The sequence below is a fragment of the Lepus europaeus genome, chromosome 2, assembly GCF_033115175.1.
Source record: "Lepus europaeus isolate LE1 chromosome 2, mLepTim1.pri, whole genome shotgun sequence".
In the NCBI taxonomy this organism is placed as follows: Eukaryota; Metazoa; Chordata; class Mammalia; order Lagomorpha; family Leporidae; genus Lepus; species Lepus europaeus.
In genome coordinates, this window is record NC_084828.1 from 19,492,823 (window position 1) to 19,514,912 (window position 22,090).

Here is a 22,090-nt window from a genome sequence, read left to right on the forward strand (position 1 = left end):
GAAAAAGTATTAAAGAACATTTTTATATGCTTTTATTTTGCAAAGAAAATAGTTTTATAACAAAGTTCTCCACAAAGAACAGCGATAATATATGAATAATTTTACAAGTATTTGTTGACAATCTGCTAGAAGTTTCACATATAAATATATTCATTACATGTGATTTCATAAAACAGTTCATTTTGCATTGCATGTCTTCAGTAGGGCTTTCTATGTCGATCGGTGCATGTATAATGTAACATAAAATGCAGACAGTTTCTAAATTTTACACACCCTCAGGAAAGTAATTTCCTATATATACATACTCATGTCCCCTCTTTCAGTTCCTATGGAAGAACAGGGTGCTTCCTCCATGCCATCTGCCCTGTGTATTAGTTCCCTCATTCTTCCCTTCTCTTTTAGCCTTTTCTTTATCATCTTCATCTTTAGGGATCATATTTCAGATTTTCAGATAAGTGTAAGAATGATCGTATCTCTTGCTCCTCTCGGTAGTTCTTCCTCTTCTCCAATCTCTTCATGTTGGATAACCTTGGGGTGCAGTCTTGTGTCTCCTAGCATATTGTGTTGTTTCCCTTGGCCTTAAAGGGTTGTATCTTTTATATGCTAAAGGCAACCAAAGTAATCTATCTCTATTCCAAACCTCTTTTGTGAATTTCATATTTATTTTATCCAAGTGCCTGTTGGATATTATATTTCCATGTATACTAAATATGTCAAATTTAGCATGTCTAAAGCTATTCTTCTGATCTTCCTCAAAACCTTGTTCTACCTGTGGCCTTCACCATTTCCAATGATGAATTATCTAGTCTTGAAGTTGCTCAGACCAAAGACCTTAGAGTCATCTTTGATTCCTCTCTTTCCCCAAAACTTCCATGCAACCTACCCAGAAAACTGGGCTCAACTGGCAAAATGTATACAGTGCCTAACGACTGCTCACAAGGAGAAGTAGACACTGTCACCTCCCTGGTGGAAGTAACATGATGAGGTCTCATCGCCCATATTGTTATAACATGCTCACTGGCTTCTTGGTTACCATCCTTGGACCCCAGAACCTATTCTTAACCCGCGAAGGTAAACATTAGATCGCTCCTATACTCACACTCTTCTGAAGGCTCCTATTTTCCAGAGGCAGAACTAAAGCCATAGGCTACTCATTCTATTCAAAGTGAAATACAAATCCTTCATGGGGCCTTCAAGGCTCTTACATGAATTGAATCCTTGTTGTGTTTCTCTGGCCTCCTGTCCTTTTCCTCTCCTTCTCCTTGCCACTCTGACCCCACCACTCTTTTTCCTTGCTCTTCAATGAGCAAACAAATCACACTGTCATCTTAGAGCTTTGCCTGGAGCACTGACTCCCTGACTTCATTCAACTCTTTGATCAAAGATCACTTCCTGAATGATACTGCCCTGAACCCTCACTTTAAGATTGCGGGGCTAGGCATTTGGCCTAGCAGTTAAGACACCAGTTGAATGACACCCATAATCCAAATTGGAGAGCCTGGGTTTGACAGTCAGCTATAGCTCCTGACTTCAGTTTCCTGCTAATGCAGACCCTGGGAGGCAGCAATGATGGCTCAAAGGGTTGAGTCCCTGCCACTCATGTGAGAGACCTGGATTGAACTGGTTCCCAGCTTCAGCCTGGTACAGGCCTAGTTAATAAGGGCACTTGGGGAATGAACCACTGGGTGAGCATTCACTCTCTCTCATGCCTGCACACGCACGCCTTCTCTCTCTCTCTCCCTTTCAAATAAATAAACAAAACATGTCAGGTGACATTCTAGTTTAAAAAAAAAGGCAATATGTCCCTTACCTGCAGCACCCCATTTTTTCTTATGCTACTCTCTTTCCCAGAGTACTTTTAGTCTTCTTGGTTAACATATGACTTACCTAATCAAATGCCTATTGTTCACTTCCTCCTTCTGGAATATTAATTTCCCAATCAGAAATCTGTGTTATTTTTGTTGTCACTCTATCTAAAGGATGTAAGACTGGGCCTGCCACGTTGAGAGCCTTTTGCAGCATGTTGAATGAATGACAAACACAGTTCATGACAAGCCTTGATTTAGTCATATATCAATGCCTAGGGAAGTTGTCTCAAATTCCACCCTGGAATATGGAGACTTTACTCATTACAAAAGCAATTTGCAATTTCCGACCTTCCTAACATGCCAAGAATAATGTTAGTATAAAGACATTGGGACTAGGATATCAGCTAAAACTATTTTTCATTCTTCACATCTCCCCATTTTTTCCTGGGTCATCCCACACCCAAGAGAAGAATAGAGGAAAGTCAAATAAGGATTTTAATTGGAGAAAATTAATTAGAGAGAAAGCAGGGAACAGTGCTCCACAGATAACATTCTGGATACATAGTTGCTTGATCAAAAAACTAATTACAATTAAAGTTTAAAATATTTTATAAACATTCATAAAACTAAAATATTTTATGAGATTTTTGAAATATTTTATGAAATATTTTATACTTCTGTAAGTTCAAACTTTGAATAAAATTTAAATGTAAGGTCATGTGTTTTTCGGGGGTTGAGGTTTTTATTTCAGGCATAAAAACATGTTTCCATAACTTTATAATGGCTTTATAATGACAGATATAACAGCAGCATGTTATATTTTCAGTAAGTGCATTGTTTTGGGAGCTAAATAATGCAAGAAACATAATGAACCTTATGGCGGAAATGTTTCTGAGCAAAAAGGCTAATTCTTCAAAAACGTAATATGCTTGATTACTTTTCATTTCCTTCCCAAAGTCACTAATTAAGCTTTTACCTAAAGGATCAAGAAACAACACATAATAGTATTGAATAACTTTCAAAATCTTTCATCTGTGGAAATACAAAAGACCTCTACCCACATTAATTAACCCTGTAATAATTGATATAACAACCCACCGTATTGAGTTGTGTGGTCCAACAGCCCAGAGACCAGAAAAATGAGAGCATCATTTCATAAAATGAAAGTGCTCAGGGTGAACGTGTTCAGTGCAGAACCCTACAGTGAACATAATTATTCTGCATCAAGGAGAAGAAAATGCCACACCTGGCCATTTGCTGACAATGACCTTCCAAAACTAAGTTTTTCATTTCTGTGTGGTTGGATAGAACAGGTGTCCTCTTTATTTGAAATTATTTTTAGAAATTATCACTGTGAATATAAGGATTATCTGTCAAATTTTACATTTTCTCCACTTTCTTGAACTTCATTGTAAACAAAGGAAAGTTATCATGTTAACCCTTTTTTAAAAGGTATATTTAGATGATACTTACACATCTGAATAAAAACTGCACAGTAAAACCATAACAAAAGGTTTGTCAAAGATACAAAAACCAAATGCTAGCAAAACGAAAGCAGATTTCAATGCCATCAAGGAAATTGATATCTGAAGTACATCTTGAGTCCTCTGGAGCTGATAGATGGTTGATGATAGGTAGGTGTTGGGGAAGGAGTGAGAGAGAAGAAAGGAAGAAGGGAGAAGGAAGGTGAGGGCTTTTCCTAACAGAAAAATGCCAAGGGATGAATGTAGAAGGGAATTGTGGAATTGGAAAAAATTATCATTTTAAGCAATCGTAAGAAAAGATTTCAGACAAAAACCATCGGCAGACTCTAAATTCAGCAGAGACTGTTGTCAAATAGTAGGATATTAGCAGATCTTGAAGTGCTTACCAGATTCCTTACCACTTGTAAGGTGGCAAATAGTAGCTGCAGGATGGGGAGCCAAACAACATCTTGCCCAGGTAATGGAAGAACAACACCAAAGAATGACAGAGGGGCTTCATGCACCTTGGTTTGCATTACTCCGAAGATGATACCACTGAGTGTATGTAGTACTGAGAGTTTCACAGTCTGAATCTTAACATGAAAAAACATCTGACAGACCCAAGTTGAGTAATACTGTTATTAATTTAACAAATGTTGACCCTAGGGACAGGCATTGTGACATAGTTGGTTCAGCCACCATTTGGGATACCTACAACATGTATCAAAATACTGGTTTGAGTCTGGGCTCCTCCACTTCTGATCTAGCTTCCCTCTGATGCATCCTGTAATGCAACAGATGTTGACTCAACTGCTTGGGTCCCTGCCACCGCAAAGGAGACCTAGATAGAGCTCTGGGTTCCCAACTTCCATCTGGTCTAGCTCTGGCTGTTGAAATTTGAGGAGTGAACCAGTGAATATGTTTCTCTCTCTCTCTCTCTCTCTCTCTCTCTCTGGCTTCCTGTCTCTGTGTGTTTTTCTGCTCTCAAATGAATAAAATTAATAAATGCTTTTGGCTTGAAGATACAACTCCTACTGGAAGGGGAAAAGTGGTTGTTTGACTGTGGTGAAGTCTTCACCCAGGTAACCATTTTAATGTGAATCAATGAATTCAAACCTGAAGTGAGAAAGCCTTCTTGGATGGCATAGAAAATATACTCACAGACTTAATACCGCAGAAAAAATTTATAAATGCATTATATTATAAAGTAGAACTACAAGTGCCAAACTCATGAAGAGTTTTGCTATAAAATGAACAAAAAATATTGGGGTGCATATGAGCTCAAGAGTTTTTTCTTCCTGTGGAGAAATTCAGATTGTGTTGTCTTGTATTTCATTGGTATAAAGATGGGAAAGATAGAGAAGGAGACTGATGAAGGCAGAAGATAGATGGGATTATTGAAAATCGGTATCATTGACTGTAAGGAAGAAAGAGATCCCATAGACAAACAGAGGGTCCAGCCTTCAGTGGAATCAGAAACCATTCATCAATTATATCAGAGATGGGATGTAAGTCAGCATAGAGGCTGTAACATGCAGATTGGATGTTCCATGTATGGGGACAGTTTTCTGCTGTGCTGTTTTTCCCAGTGAAATAAGAAACAACTTCTCTGCTGAGAATGAGGAGGGCCAAGGAGGTGTTTGAAGAGAATGAGCAAGAAACACTAGGCATTGTGGCATAACAGATAAAGCCATGCCTGTGACACTGGCATCCCATATGGGTGCAGGTTAGAGGCCCAGCTGCTCCACTTCCAGTCCAGCTCCCTGCTCACGTGCCTGGAGAGACACATGGAAGATGGCCCAAGTACTTGAGCCTCTACACTCACATGGGAAACCCAGAAGAAGCTCCTGGCTCCTGGTTTCAGCCTGGCTCAGCTCTGGCTGTTGAGGCCATTTAGGAAGTAAACTGGAAGATGGAAGATTCATATTCTCTCTCTCTCCCTCTCTCTCTCTCTCACTGTCTCTCAGTGGACCTCGACTTTCACATAAATATGTAAATCTTTAGAACCAGTGGATGGAAGATTCTCTTTTCTCTCTCTCCTTCCCTGCCCTCATACCCCCAATCCTCTTTGTCACTCTGCCTTTTTAATAAAGTAAATGTTAAAAAAAAAGAAACACTAAAACAATATTATCAATGTGAAATGACTGAAGAAATATGTAAGGTCTGCCACACTTAGGAAAACGGTCATTCACTTAATGAAGTGAGAGCAGTCAGCATGATTGTGTTTTTCTCCTGCTGTATTATGCCTCTGGATATACATCCAAGGTAGCCAAAGTGTTGAATTTAATCAGTGCTGGCATTTGGCCATGCAATGGGGTGATAAAGTGATAAGAACACTGACAATAGAGACAGAGAAGTGATTTTAGTGCTGGACCATAAATCTATGCTGAATGAAGAAGATATATGAAGCCTAGAAAGAGGTGGAATCAACTTAATTTTTTTTTTTAGTTGCCTATCACTAAATTGAAAATCTGGGTGAGATCCAAAATGCCGACGAATAGGTTTTCTAGAAAGAAAAATGCTCTATGTTTGTAGATTAAGATGTACAAAATAGTACAATAATTGATTATTATGAAGGTGAGGAAAAGATTACTGAATGTGAAAGAGTCAAAAGATTGAGAAGCAGGCTTACATGGGTATTAAAATACTAAAAATGATAATAGAAGCCATTGTGGAGAGAAAAACTGGACCAGAGGCTAAGTCTTTAGCGAATAATGGTTTGGGTTAGGGAGGTCTGCAGATATAGAAAGCAAGGAGGAGTAGAGGGTAGCATGTGTGCTGCCGAAGAGCTCAGGATTTTAAAGAGACAGAAGAGGTTATGGTTTAAAAAATGTCTGCAAAGATCATAGACACCTTGAGCGCTTCCTGTTCCACAAGGTTGTGGGATGTGGGAGGGAAGAAGAGCTCTGATTGGGTATCGCTATCACAGAAGCCATCGTCTCATGGGAAATCAGATTTTAATCAGAGTCGGAGGTGAACGGAGTGCTCCTTTCTACTCAGGAGAAAATGATTTCACACGTTCCTCTTCCTTCTGAAAACTCGAACATCTACCCTCTCCAACCCCTTCCCAAACCTTTTTCACTCTTAGCAGATGATTTTTTTTCAACCCACCCTAGTTCTGTGAGAAAGAAGACACAATAGAAGAGCACTTTCCTATATTCTGGCCTGGGTTACGAGGAGAGGAAATGTGAGGGATCAGGAAGCACCAGACACTTCCAGAAGCAGAGCAAAATGGGGCGGGAAGTTCAGGGGATCTATCAGATGAGATGTGCAAAGCCTCCCAGGAAGAAGGGTCCACGGAGAAGGCCATTCTGAGAGCTTGTCGTCTGGTGACAGAGGGAGCAAAAACTTCATAGAACCTGTCATGATGTTACCTGAGAGGAAAGGGCATGACGGGAGGGTAATGTATCTTACTGTCTTAGTCTATGACAGGGGAAAAATGGTTGGTATATTTGTGTGGAGTGGGGTCCAATGCAGGTCTTGCCAGGACTTTTGTGGGCCTTTATTGAAACCTTTGGCCCTAAGTGAACTGTAGGCAAATTTTGAGTAGTTTGATTTGTAGGGCAGTGGAGAAGTAAATTTACTCCCAGCAATAATATTAAAAATTGTATTTAAAATAAGTAATGAAGTTCTCCTGTCATGCCAGGTATTTAAAACCAGTAGTAATTAAAATGAGGTGTCTCTGATACAAAAAGATACACTTTGGTAATTGGAATAATGCAAAGATATTATAATTTATGTACTTTAAACATAACATGACAAACTCATGTGAAAAATGAAGGTTGTTAAATAGATAATTTGCTTAACCAAAGTAAAATATTTAGAAAAAATGAACTTCGATGTAAGACTATATCAAATAAAATACTACATATAAATAAACCATTAAATATATTGTAAGTGATAAATAGAATGACGTGTATTAGATATCTGAAAAAGAAAGCTAAATATTATGCTTGCAACCAACACAGAACAGTTAAAAATGAATAACCATGTTTTGTTATATACAATTTTAGCCTTTAGTATCTCAATAAGGGACGCATTATATAATAAAACCATTTTGACCAAGAGTTATTCTTGAGAAAAAGGTAAATAATATCATTTGATTGCTTATATTGTGTTATCCTAATTATTCCTCATTCTAATTAAAATTCCAGTTCATAAATTATCAGGAAAAAATGAAAAAGTTCACCCAAATTCCAAATAGTAGACAAGATGTAGAAAAATGTGAAACCCAGCTGTTATCAAAGAAAGGTGAAAACTGTGGAATGCTACTCAGCCATGAAAAGAATGAAATCCTGTCTTTCATACCAAAATGTATGCATCTGGAGACCACCACGTTTAGTCAAATAAATCAGTCCCAAGTGACAAAATTGATATATTTTCTCTGATTTGTGGTAGCTAATATGTAGAGTACAAAAAATGTAATGTATATGAGCAAAATTGACATTTTGAGGTTTGATTATTGTTTACAGCCATTATGTATACTCTTGAAGAAAAGTGATTTTTCTATTTAAAAATTAAGTTTTATTAAATTACCAAAATATTAAATGATAGCATGCCTGTATGCCTTGCTGCTCCCCTTGCAAGATGAAGCAATTATTTTTAAGATAATTTCACAATGTGTGCTAAGCAATAAAATTTACATGCTATTTAAGCAAGGTAATCAATTTCTGAAATTTTATTCTGAAGAAATAATTCAAAATCATTTTAAAGTCTCTGTGTAAGAAGATATTTATCACTAATTTATTTAGATAATAAAGATATTTAACCTCAAGGTAAGTGAACAGGGGAATAATCCCATCATCAAAAAATGAAGCCAGTAACAAATTTATGAAGATTTGTAGAAGAATGAAAAAGGCTATTTTTGTAACTATAATAAAACACCTGCTGCAGGCTAACGCTTCAAAGAAAAGAGTTATTCTGACCCACGATTCTGTAGGTAAAAAGGTTTTGTCTGGTGATGGCCCTCTTGCAGAGTAAGTCCCAACTGGCACATGGCATCACATGACAAAACACAGGGAGTGAGTGTCCGTGTTTGGGTACAAGACCTGTGGTCGCTCTCCCTCTTTTTGTAAAGCCACCACCAGAAAGCAGTCATGGGGGCTTTAGATTTTTGTCTAACCCTGATCCCTTTTCTAAGGCCTCACCTCAAAACACCACAGCTGGATTAAGTCCTCTCTCTTATTCTTCACAATAGGGAATATATTCCAACACCTGCAGCCTTTATGGACACTCAAGCCCTATGCAAACCATAGCAAAGGCTAATGTCATATTACAAAGCAAAAAAGCCTGCATCATTTTATGTGAGTACAGGGAAATAGCTGTACACAAATGACTAGAAGAAAGCATGTAAAGGTATTGTTTCTTAAATTGGGATTAAAAAACTATGGATGATTGTCTTGTTTCTCTAATTTCTAAATGCATCCTCCCACCACATCAGCTTTAGCGACATTCACTTGAGTGGGATGAAAACGTTCAATTTCTCCTCTGAATTTCATAGCATCCCTAAATCTTTTAGTATTAGAGACAACCACCCCAGACATTGAGGATAAATGGCATATTTACCCTACTTAAGTCAGAGAATTGGGATTTTAGTTATGAAATGATTTCAGAGGCACTGTTATCTCCAGCTTTATCTATACATCTTTTAAAGATGATTTGACCTTAAAAAGAGCAAAACCTCTTAAGATTAATCAGGGAATCTAAATTTGAAAGTGAAACCTTATTATCTGCAAGAAAGAAAGAAGTATTATTTCAGAACCTTCCCCAGTGGTTGATAGTCTAAAAGATGTGCTGGGTTTTTTTTCAAAATACCACTTTTCAACATTGGATCACTACTTTACCAAAATTCAAAGGTTATAGGAATGAAAAAAATCACTGTTTCCTATCTTAGAATTTCTGTTCAACATGCAGCTGCATAAACCATAGGGACTCTACTGATGTGTCCCCCCAGCAGTGTTTATGCAGATGGCAGAATACAAACACGTTGTTAGCAATGCACAAACACACACCGTGGCCTTCATGACAGGGAATAATGTGGATCATAATTAGCAGGCCTGTGCTCCTTGAGTGGGACGCAGGAAAAAGCTGCAGCATAGAAATAAGGTGGAACCACATGCTTGTACGAAACAGTTCAATGGGTGTCCAGCTGGGTCTGCCCATTTTACAGGGAGGCTGCACATCCATTTTTGGCTAGGATGAATGTTATTATAAAGCTCTTTGTCTCACTTCTCCAACATAGAATGAAGCAGGGCAGTGGATGTGAGGCAGAGGGACTTTTTGTTTAAACTCCATTGGCGTTAGTCTGGTTTGTTGTAGAAAACAGAACTTGGAGTAACCCAGCTGCTGGGGGTCTGAAGGAACTATGTGCACTCTTGCTGATTGGTTGACTGGGCTATGTCATCAGCTGAAAGGGCTGCTCAGCCCACTAGAAACCTGTCAACAGAATAGTGCTCAGGGGACATCCCACTCAGTTCTGTGGCTCCATCTTCCTCTTTTCTCAAAGTGACCCAGTTTTCCAGGTACAGGGAGATCAGAAAATGGTTTAAATCATCAAGCTCTTATGCAGAGAGGCAAGCCAAAGGGATCTAGAAGGAAACACAGTTTTCATCTGCCTATCAATGGAGGCCCTATGTTTGTTTGTGCCTATTCATCAGAGCATCACCAAATCTTGGAAAGTATTTAGAAAAGTTGAATGAAATTTTTGTTCTTTTCTGTCATTCTCATATTAAAACATTGACCAGTGGGACAAGCATTTGCCTTTGGGGTTAAGATGCCTATGTCCTGTATCAGTGTGCTTGGCTTGGATAACTGGCTCCTGCTTCCAGCTTCCTGTCAATGCAGACCCTAGAAGGCAACAGTGATGGGTCGAGTGGTAGGGTTCCTGAAATGCACATGGACATCTGGATTGAGTTCCAGACTCCTGACTTTGCCTTGGCCCAACCCCAGCTATCATGGGCATTTAAGGAGTGAACAAGCAGATAGGAACTTTCTCTCTCTCTCTCTCCCGCTCTCTCTCTTTCTGTCTCTCAACTATATAAAATTTTTCATTAAGGACGATTATAGAAAAAGATTGTCAATTCTTTCCATTATTTTGTTACTAGTCATGTGATTTAGGCTACATTCATAATTAGCAGTAAGGCAATTTCTTAGTAGAATCAGGATCTGGTAATGATCCATGGGTGATGACCCATGGCAGTCAACAGATTGGCTGCTGAAAAGTTGCTCAGCTATTGCAGAATAATTGGTTCTTAAAGCCGTGCATGAGTTTAAGCTCAAGCAGTCTCTCTTCCAGCTTTGGAGATGGGAATGAGATCCCTACAAGTAGACATACCTACATAATCATCATAAAGTATATACAGTGTGATTGAAAAGCACAAAGACATATATCACAGTAAAAACTAAAGAAAATTTTCTAATAAAATTAGAAAATTAAATTCTTTACCCTCATTCTCAAACCTGCTTATTCTCCTTTTGTACTTTCCTTCTTATTTCTTTTTCTTTTTCTTTTTTTTTTTTGACAGGCAGAGTGGATAGTGAGAGAGAGACAGAGAGAAAGGTCTTCCTTTTTGCCGTTGGTTCACCCTCCAATGGCCGCTGCGGCCGGCACATAGTGCTGATCCGAAGCCAGGAGCCAGGCGCTTCTCCTGGTCTCCCATGCGGGTGCAGGGCCCAAGGACTTGGGCCATCCTCCACTGCCTGCCCAGGCCATAGCAGAGAGCTGGCCTGGAAGAGGGGCAACCGGGATAGAATCCGGCACCCCAACCAGGACTAGAACCCGGTGAGCCGGCACCACAAGGAGGAGGATTAACCTGTTAAGCCACGGCGCTGGCCTCCTTATTTCTATAACTCTGAGTTATGGGGGTTCCCTGCTGGGTACCCAATACCTTGACCCTTTCATTCATTTCCTTCATCACCTAGGCATCACCAACATTTCTTTCATCACCTAGGCACTTGGCTGCTCGAGGGGCCTTATGGGATTTTTTCGCTCACTAAGATGAGCATCTAATAATCTCACACATATGCCAGTACGTCACCCCACTTTTTCTTCAGTCTTCCTCAGTCCATAGTGCTGAGAAAGCTGGCTTCCCAAAGCATATTCATTAGCATATTCAAACGCTGATTCATCACCACCATGGGGTCAGCTTTAGTACAACGGTTAAGATGCCACTTGAAATGTCATTCCATATCAGAGTGTCTGGTTCAAGTTCCGGCTCTGCTTCCAATCCAGCTTCCTGCCAAAGCATCCCTGGGAGGCAGCTGGTGATGGCTCAAGTAATTGTGTCCCTGCCACCCATGTGGGAGAATCGAATTGAGTTCTTGGGTCCTGACTTCAGCATGACCCAGTTCTGACTGTTGTAGTTATTGTGACATTTGTTCCATCAAGCAGATGGAAGATATCTATTTGCCTGTTTCTGTGTCTCCCTCTGTTTCTCTCTGCCTTTCAAATAAATTAAAATAAATGAATTTTTTTAGGACTCAACTTGGAGATTATGCAAACAGACTCCATTAATCTTTTCTCATTTCTTCCCTTTAGGTACTTTTTGCTTGAACAAAAATGTTAACTTACTTCTGCTGAAACTTGCATGATTTCTCAGATTCTTCTCTCTCCACCCCTTCAGCATCATCTTCCCAAAAAACTTTCCCTAAGCATCGATTCTACATAATCTGACCCATGGCACCACATTTTAGAGCCTACCCCCTTTCATACATGTGTCCTTTGACCTGATAAAGCTAAGAATTTTATAGATGAAAATTATGTCTCTTCCCAAAGTATGCAGCCCAGTGGCTCAACACAGTAGACCCTCAAATATTTGATCAATTCCTGATGCTCTTTTCCTTTGCTTTTTCAGTGGCACCACCCCCGTACAGTTGCGACTACGAGATGGAATACTGTCCAGACTTGCCCCCTCCATACTCCCCAACCCCACAGGCATCAGTGCAGCGCTCTCCACCTCCTCCTTACCCTGGAAATTCAAGGAAATAATCCTCCAGAACAGAATATGTGCCAATCAGTGACCTTCCCTGGAATAAAACGCCTCTACTCAGAAATAGGCAGGAAAGGGTTTCCCTAAGGAAGGTGTTTTGGGTCAGCTAGTATTTGAGGCAGAATGTCCCTATGAAGAGATATGGGGTTCTGATCTTGCTCAGAGCTGTCCCCATCACTGTATTTTAAGAGATTTACTGATTCACTTCAGCACATTTGAGAGAAGAGTAATGAGATTGACAGAATATCTGATAACCATGTTTTTTAAGGCCTATTTGAAGGAAATTTCAATATTGATTCTGGAAAAGAGAAGACTTACACAGAACAGAAGAATGGCCCAGGCCATACAAGGAAACAACTCTATTCTACATAGCTCTGAAATTTGGAACTACATGCCAGGCACTGTGTGGGGCACTGGATGAAAGTTTGAGGACGGGAACTTTGATTTTGGTTTTAAAAAGAGCAGTTGGAGCTTCCTCATCAACTGGATCACTTTGTGACACTTCCCTACTACCAAGACTTCAGAATCCAGCTAACCATCTGGTAGAGAACTACTCCAGAAGTGGTTTCTGCCTCAAGTATATGTGGGTCCCTTGCACCCTCAAAGCTCTGCTTATATTTTGCGTAGGTGTGAAGTGAATCTTTATCTCCTGGAGTGAAAACAACAAGATTGGCGAATGTTATTTATTTAACTTGAGAGCTAAAACAGGATCAAAGGGATTCAACAACTGCTTGAAACCAAGAATTCTTCAACATCAGCTACTGCCATCTAAAAATTATCTGGCCTTGGTCAATGAATTTAAAGATTTTCCAGCTGTGGCAAAAAAAAAAAAAAAAAAAAAAAAAAAAAACCTGTAGCAAGTTCCATAGGCAACAACTACTACGCTTCAAAGTAAAAGATGAGAAGCCAAATATCACCATGGGATTTCGTGTCAGGGAGCAAGATCTCAGGACTATCATGAAGACTGTGCAAGCTTACAAAACAAAGAAAGGGAAACGAAATTTGGGTTCCTGTCTTTGGAATTCCATTCAAATGTAGCTTAGACAATTTTTTCTTTCTCTTTTACAGAACTTTGATAATATATGCTACTGAAAAAAATATACACTTAATGGAAAAGGATAAGGTACTGACATCAGATTGTTGCCTTTTATCAAAATGCAAATTTTATGAAGTGCCTACCTTTAGATATAAAAGGATTTCATAAATAATTCTTATGTGCCATATTTTGCTGCAAGTGATATTAATATTAATCTTTCTATGTGGGTCCTTACAATGTGTTTAAAGATTGCATGAAAGAGGACTTCAAAATGTCAGTGGAAAATGGAGTTAAACAATATGCACATTTTCCGTGAACTTTTTAAAGCCCCCCTCCCTTTGTACTCGGCCTTCAGACAGATGATCAGATTTTAGTGTCACTTACAATTAAATCTAAAATATTTAATTCAAGATTATCATCATATTTAGTCAATATCATCAACAATTTAGTCAAACTGCAAGACAGTGCTCAGAATTTTGCTGAATAAAACAACCAAATAAAAATGCCTTGTTATAAATTATACTACCTAGAGTTGTGATTAGGAAACTTAATATGTTTCCTATTTTACTCTTAAAAATAACACTAAAAATAGAAATATGTTGATTTGACTGAAATATAGTCTGTCTATGAAATCTAAATGCTAGATATGATTTGAATGACTTTCTTGATTTTCAGGCACTGATCATTTTGCTCCATTTGAAGATGCAAACTATTCAAAACTTCCACGCTATTCTAGTGAGGGACTCCCTGACTTACATGAAGTTTCTAAGCACAATTTTATTAGTAGATATGTTTTAATTTATTTCTCCTCTGCAAGTGTGGTGAGACCCACTTACACTGCAGCTGTGTTGCTCAAAGTGCCAGGGTCTCTGTGATGTTATAACTTTTTGTTGCAGATACACCATATATTCTTTAAGAGAAACTGAAAAGATCATGTTTATTATATGCCTTTTATGTTCTTCATATACTACCCGCATAAAAGCCATTTGAGTCCATATCATCTCTTTTCTTAGAGTTGTTTATGGCTGCCCTGAAGGCATTTCACAAACCCACAGATCTATAAGGGATGAGTATTTTTACTATTTGTATTTAATGTCAGAATAATATAAATGTTCACGTTACCAGTATAGATTTTTGGATTTCACTGATTGTTTTCATAGATTATGTTCTTTGGGAGAAAAAATAGTATATGATGTAAAAGCTTTGAATTATGATTATTTAAAAACTAACATATTTGCTGTGGCCAAAGTGTTTACAATAAGCAATAAAATTAAAGAACCCATTATAGTAAGGGTTATATTTTAATTGTCTTGAGTGCATTTTTTTTCACCTCCATTCCTGCTTATTTAGCCACTTGTTCTGTATAGAAGGCATAAACTTTACTTTGAATCCTGTCCCCTGCCTGTGTGATTTAAGACAGGCCACTTTGTCTCTCTGATATTCAACTGGAAATGTAAAAAGAAAATGGGTATTATTGGGTTTTGTGAAAATTGGATGAATATATGCAAAATTCTAAGTATAGAGTCTGGCATGTAGAATATATTCCATAAATAGGAGCCAAGAATAAATCAACAAATGAACAATATGAGAACAGTTTCTAGAAATGTGCTGTATTACAGAGTGGTCCCCAGCAACATATGGGCATTTAAATTAATTACAATTAAGGAAAAGTACAGTTTCTTTGTCACACTATCACAATTTCAAGTGCTGCATAGCCTTGTATGGATAGTGGCTACCTGGTGGATAATTCTGCTCTAGAGAAATCTATGTAAAATGCAATTAAATAGCAAGAAGTGATTGATGATTCTCCAGGGAAGAACTATGGACTTTGTCAGTTGATTATGATGTCCTTCACTGATATGTATGTAGACGGCAACGCTATAAAAGCAAGGCTGTGACCTGTGGGAACCTAGGAGCCATGAGAGACTCACCTTGGCTCTCTCCAAATCCAGGAGAGGGAAAGCTCTTGGAATAACTGAAGAGCTGTTGGTAGAAGGTAGGCTCTGGATCTGGTGTTAGAGTGAGTGATACAGAATCGCAATCTGTTTTCAGAATCAAGTCAATTTTGTAGCTGCATTCTGCACTCTAGAAGCCATCACAGGAGTTTCCAGGGCTGCCCACATCTTCCTATGTACACCATTGTGCTGTGCCCTTCTGTTTTTTCATTATCCCATTCCTTCCTTACCCCCGAATAAAGGAGAGCAAGAATTACAGCACACAAGCACACTTTACTCTGTTTGTCCTGGTTTACCCAAACTCATTTATTCCAAGCCTTGGCTGTAGGTGAAGTGGGATCTGGCACAATCCAGATGATACATTTAGCCTATCACATACTGAAGCTCTTGGTGCTATTTTTTTGAAAAAAAAAAAAAATATTATTTGAGAGACAGACAGCTCCCATCTTCTGGTTCATTCCACAGATACCTGCAATACCTGCAGCTGGGGCTGGAGCCTAGAGCTGAGACACAATTCTTTTTTTTTTTTTTTTAAGTTTCATTGAAGTATAATTTTTTTTTCTTTTTTTTGTTTGTTTGTTTTTTTTTATTTAACTTTTATTTAATGAATATAAATTTCCAGTGTACAGCTTATGGATTACAATGGCTTCCCCCCACCCCATAACTTCCCTCCCACCCGCAACCCTCCCCTCTCCTGCTCCCTCTCCCCTTCCATTTGCATCAAGATTCATTTTCAATTCTCTTTATATACAGAAGATCAGTTTAGTATAAAGATTTCAACAGTTTGCACCCACATAGAAACACAAAGTGAAACATACTGTTTGAGTACTAGTTATAGCATTACATCACAATGGACAGCACATTAAGGACAGAGATCCCACATGAGGAGCAAGTGCACAGTGACTCCTGTTGTTGACCCAACAAATTGACACTCTAGTTTATGGCGCCAGTAACCATCCTAGGCTGTCGTCATGAGTTGCCAAGGCTATGGAAGCCTTCCAAGTTTGCCGACTCTGATCATATTTAGACAAGGTCATAAAAGACAGAGTGAGGATAGTAACCAATGATCCTAAGAGTGGCATTTACCAGGTTTGAACAATTATACAGCATTAAGTGGGGAAGAGGACCATCAGTACACACATGTTGGGAGTAGAGCCATTGGTGGTAGAGTAGAGGTTATGATTACAAAGGAATGAGGCCCAAGTGCACTAGACAGGGCCTAGAACAAAGGACAGAGTCATTATTAGAGGAGCTAAGAAAGGTGCTGTCTAAGCTACAATTAAGTTTTCTGATTGAGAGGCAAATAGAACCTGATAGAAGGGGCTTGATAATAATCTGGTGGGCTTTAGGCCTTGTAAATTCAGAGGCCCAGACCTATCTATCTCTTCACATGGGGTATATCCTAAGGGAGGTGTGAACCTCCTAGGGGAAGGCACTCTGTTGACTTTCATTACTTGGCTGGGCTGGGAGGAGAGCTGGCCAGGTAAAGGCAGGTGGCATCTCTAACAAGAAATTTACAGTTCTGCCTGCAATGTTGCTGACCCTACTTGACCATCCCCTCAGCTGCAGTGGTCACTTTGGAAGTTGGGCTGAGTGAAGGGCTTTTCAGCTTAGAGCCAATAAGATCTGTGGCTCTGACCTGGGCATCCTTCGACTCCAGGGCAGGTCCATTTCCAGTGATCCAACTCCTGGCAGAGCTGCCAGGGCTCTTCACAAGCTGACTTCTGCTGAAGCCCAGGCTTACCACATTGAAAGCCACTGCAGTGGACTGGCCTGTTGGGTCTCCTTGAGGGCAGATCACTGTACAGATCAGCCATTAATAGGCCTGCCACCCATTGCTTCTGATGCCGAGCTTTCTTTTCCTCCTGGTTTGTGTTAAAGCAGACCAGAGGATGCAAGTCAAGGGAGTGCCCGTTTCCCATCTCTAATCTTCGGTGGCCTGAACTACAAGTCTATAGTCACAGGCATGTTCTGTAGTAGTTTTTCTAAGGTAGACAATGCCCATGAGGAAAATTATATTCTCACTTAAAAACTTTCTTTCCCTTTGGTCTGAAAGGGAGGTTTTTTTCTACTTACTGTATACTTCGCTGATGGCGAAGTGAATCTAGCTATGAGATTATTATTTGAGTTCTTATTTTGGCTATGCTATTGCAGAAAAATGTTAGCCATCTCTTTTATAAGGTCTAAAGATTAAATTGTGCATCCTACAGATTCCTTCATAATAGAATTAGTTTCCTACCTTGAAGAGAATAGAGAAATGAAAGAACAAGTTGGGCTTAGAATAGAGAAATGAGGGAGCAAGTCCTAGATCGCTTGCTGACAATAGCAATATCACATGAATACTTAGCAAACCGTTTCAACCATTAGATAACAACTTAAGAAAACATTTACCAGAAGGTCCAATGCCTTCTATAAATTGTAAGAATCATGTATTTGAAAACACCTCTTAAATATCTAACATGGTGTAGTTTGTTTAGCCAGTAAACTTAAGCACAACCATCTAGTCCCGGTCGGGGCACCGATCCTGTCCCGGTTGCCCCTCTTCCAGGCCAGCTCTCTGCTGTGGCCAGGGAGTGCAGTGGAGGATGGCCCAAGTCCTTGGGCCCTGCACCCCATTGGAGACCAGGAGAAGCACCTGGCTCCTGCCATTGGATCAGCGCGGTGTGCCAGCCACAGTGCACCGGCCACGGCGGCCATTGGAGGGTGAACCAACGGCAAAAAAGGAAGACCTTTCTCTCTCTGTCTCTCTCTCACTGTCCACTCTGCCTGTCCAAAAAAAAAAAAAAAAAAAAAAAAAAAAAGACACAATTCAATATCCCATGCGGTTCACAGGAACCAATGACATGAGCCATAACCATGCTTCTTTTTTTTTTTTTATTTTTATTTTTGACAGGCAGAGTGGACAGTGAGAGAGAGAGAGAGAGAGAGAAAGGTCTTCCTTTGCCGTTGGTTCACCCTCTAATGGCCGCCGCGGTAGCGCGCTGCGGCCGGCGCACCGCGCTGTTCCAATGGCAGGAGCCAGGTGCTTATCCTGGTCTCCCATGGGGTGCAGGGCCCAAACACTTGGGCCATCCTCCACTGCACTCCCTGGCCACAGCAGAGAGCTGGCCTGGAAGAGGGGCAACCGGGACAGGATTGGTGCCCCGACCGGGACTAGAACCCGGTGTGCCGGCGCCGCAAGGCGGAGGATTAGCCTGTTGAGCCACGGCGCCGGTATAACCATGCTTCTTAGTGTGCACACCAGCAAGAACCTGGAGTCAGAAGACAGAGCCAGGAATGAAACCCAGGCACTCAAATGTTGGACCTGGACATTTTCACTGGAATCTTAGTAGGTCAAATGGCTGTCTCCATTTTATTTTTTACCTTACTTGAAACAGCCAACACCAGAATGCCAAAGTCAAATGATCTTCAAGCTCATCATGGAGGCTTCTCAGGGCTACCAGATCCTCAATTAGAGCATGCATGAATGGACAATTTTTATTTTCTGATAAGTCTCAAGCTGCAAGGGTGATATGAGCTTGTCCAGTGCTTTTCTGTTGCGACACCACTATGCGGAATGTTTCCGTTCAAGTGATGTAACTTTGAATAGATCCCCAGATGATTCTTATTCTACTGTACTCCAACCCTGCCCCTGACTTTGACATCCTCTCATGCAGAAGAAAGAACCAAGACTTCAGGACAAGAGACAATTTGTTTTCTCTCTCATTTCTATCATTTCTAAACTAACTGTTCTGGTCCAACTTCCTGAATTTCCATAGTTTCAGTTTCATTGAAATGTGTGAATAGCACCACTCTTGCTAGGTTGTGGCAGTGAATACAAACACTGTATGTAGAACATACACAAAGTTCCTATCTAGGTTGGTGACTCAGACACACACAAATCTACATGCATATTCTCTTTCCAAACTTTGTGCTCCGCTCCCAAGCCTTCCACGTCTATAATCATGCATGCCAAATAGCCTCTTCTGTGTAACTCATTAGGGACTTGAAACAACATTAATTATCTCCACTTCCATAGATCTGAATCCGACATGGCTTATTTGGGACCACTGGCTCAGGAACTCTGACAGTCGGTAGTCAGTTGGGGAAGGATCTGCTTCCAAACTCATGCCCACACAGTCACTAAGATTCCATTCCTCTGAGGCTTTTGGCCAGAGGCTACCCTCAATTCCTTACCCACATGATCTCTCCTTGGGACACCTTCACTGGGGTCCATTTGCTTCCCCAGAGCAAACAAGCACTAAGAGCCACAGAGTGAGAGGTGCTGGTAAAATAATGCTAGCAAGGCAGGAGTTGCAAGCTTCTGAAATCTCATCTTGGAAGTGCTATCCCGTCAATGTTAACCATATTCTGTTTCCTAGAATCAAGACACTAGGTTCAGTTCACACAAAAGAAGAGGGGATTACACGAGGACACAGAAAGCCAAGTCAGAGAGCTTTCAGGGTCAGCATAATAGTCAGTGTACCGTAACAAGGATATTTTATCTTATTCTCCTTAATCCATTATTTGGAGTTTGGGCAATACAGAAAATAATACCTTCCCTCTAACAAGAATGTGCCAACGCAACAGCTGAAAGAAACCCAGCGCGTGTTTAGCTGTGATCAAATTGCCTTTATGGAACTGACAAGGGTAGAATGGAGCCAGCAACATTCAAGGGCCATGCCATGCTAACTGGGTAAGTGGCACATGCCTCAGGAATATTGAAAACACACACACAAAGTTTGTATTTCTGATACACTTCATTTGTGAACTGCACTAAAGCACATCACACTTGGCAGGAAATGAAATACATCACGCATCACATACCTTAATGGGCAAGTCCTAACCGAGTCCCAGTTTTCAACCTTTGTTTCAGCTTTGTCCCAAGATAGTTCATCTTCATCCAGGAAAGAATTCTGAGACAAGTTTCCAGATGAGTGTTCACTGGATCAAGTTGCTGCTTAACCTCATCCTGAATAGTTTTGCTAATGATGAAAAAATAGCAAATCCTAGGATATGTAAGCCACCACGGAGACCTGTGTTAGGAAATCTTGCTTTCTCTGTACATGATGGAACAACTGGTTACAAATGCTACTGAGTCCTCCTCTTCTTACCCAGACACTAGCCTGTGTCACTGCTGTTTCTAAATGTGATGAAGAGACTGGGGCATCGTTTTCTGAACGTCTGGTCGTAGACAATAAATGTATATGAGATCATGTATTGTTTCTATAGTCTTAAAGATAGATAGTTTAATATTTTCCTGACTAAAATACAAAAACAATCATTTGAGCTAATGTCCTGTTTTTGTGCATTCTTATCAGTTAATGTCCTGATTATCACATAGTTTGTGTAACATCTTTCCTGTGGACTTGAAAGCAGTTCAGTGTTCAGAGTTCAACTCCTTCTGTTTAACTTGTGAAAATGCATTTGGAGATCCTCTTCCCCTCAAGTCCCTCACTGCCAACTGAACCCATGCCAATTTCCTCACTTCCTTGCCTGGGAGTAGATAGGCTTCACACATATTCTGTGGAAACTCTTCTTGACATTCCAGATCCAGCTAAAGGGCATGTGCTCTGAGCAGAGAACATGAGTAGTTCTGTAGTCAGAATACATGATTTCCCTTCTTTATTTTGGATCCCTAGTAGGTTTGTCACAGATTGGATTAAATATCTGTTTCCACTATAAGGTGGTAAGTACTTTGAGAGCAACAACTGTCTCTTAGGCATTTGAATTCTCCAAGGAGTGCCTACTGGATATCTGAAACATGAAATGAATGATTATAATATTTGACATTAAGAACGTCAAGAATTTGGGAAGGTGTTTATAGTGAATAGATTAAGCAGGGCTCATAATCCAATGTGTAAGTCAAAGAATGGACAAAAGACTGGAGTTTTACTGTTGGTTAATGAATGCCACACGTCAATCCAGATACCAGTGAATCTTGTCGTGAAGCACAGGATGAACACACGTCCAAAATGTGGGAACAAAATAATGTGCCACTTTGGAACAGGTACCTTTCTAATTCTCCAGAATAAATGGAGTTTCTCATTTTTTACATAAAAAAGATACCAACTAATATCAGAAAAGAGATACAATCAGAAAACTTAATTGTAGCTTAGACAGCACCTTTCTTAGCTCCTCTAATAATGACTCTGTCCTTTGTTCTAGGCCCTGTCTAGCGCACTTGGGCCTCATTCCTTTGTAATCATAAACTCTACTCCACCACCAATGGCTCCACTCCCAACATGTGTGTACTGATGGCCTCTTCTCCACTTAATGCTGTATAATTGTTCAAACCTGGTAAATGCCACTCTTAGTATCATTGGTTACTATCCTCACTCTGTCTTTTATGACTTTGTCTAAATATGATCAGAGTCGGCGAACTTGGAAGGCTTCCATAGCCTTGGCAACTCATGACGACAGCCTAGGGTGGTTACTGGCGCCATAAACTAGAGTGTCAATTTGTTGGGTCAACAACAGGAGTCACTGTGCATTTGCCCCTCATGTGGGATCTCTGTCCTTAATGTGCTGTCCATTGTGATTTAATGCTATAACCAGTACTCAAACAGTATGCTTCACTTTGTGTTTCTATGTGGGTGCAAACTGATGAAATCTTTACTTAATATATACTAAATTGATCTTCTATATATAAAGAGAATTGAAAATGAATCTTGATGTGAATGGAAGCAGAGAGGGAGCTGGAGATGGGAGGGTTGCAGGTGGGAGGGAAATTATGGGAGGGGGAAGCCATTGTAATTCATAAGCTGTACATTGGAAATTTATATTCATTAAATAAAAGTTTTTTTAAAAGCAAAAAAAAAAATGGTAAGATAGAAGATAACCCTCTGGGGCAAGCATTGTG

At 39.9% G+C, this 22,090-nt stretch overlaps 1 protein-coding gene across 1 annotated transcript in view; it reads left to right on the top strand.

Moving 5' to 3' along the window:
* CYYR1 (cysteine and tyrosine rich 1) overlaps positions 1-14,599 on the top strand; it is a 118,165-nt gene extending 103,566 nt beyond the window's left edge. Inside the window, exon 4 of the mRNA XM_062175781.1 lies at positions 12,124-14,599. Within this exon, the coding sequence (XP_062031765.1) occupies positions 12,124-12,257 (134 nt within the window). The 3' untranslated portion in view covers positions 12,258-14,599. The remainder of the gene's footprint in view (positions 1-12,123) is intronic.
* The last annotated feature ends 7,491 nt before the right edge of the window (positions 14,600-22,090 follow it).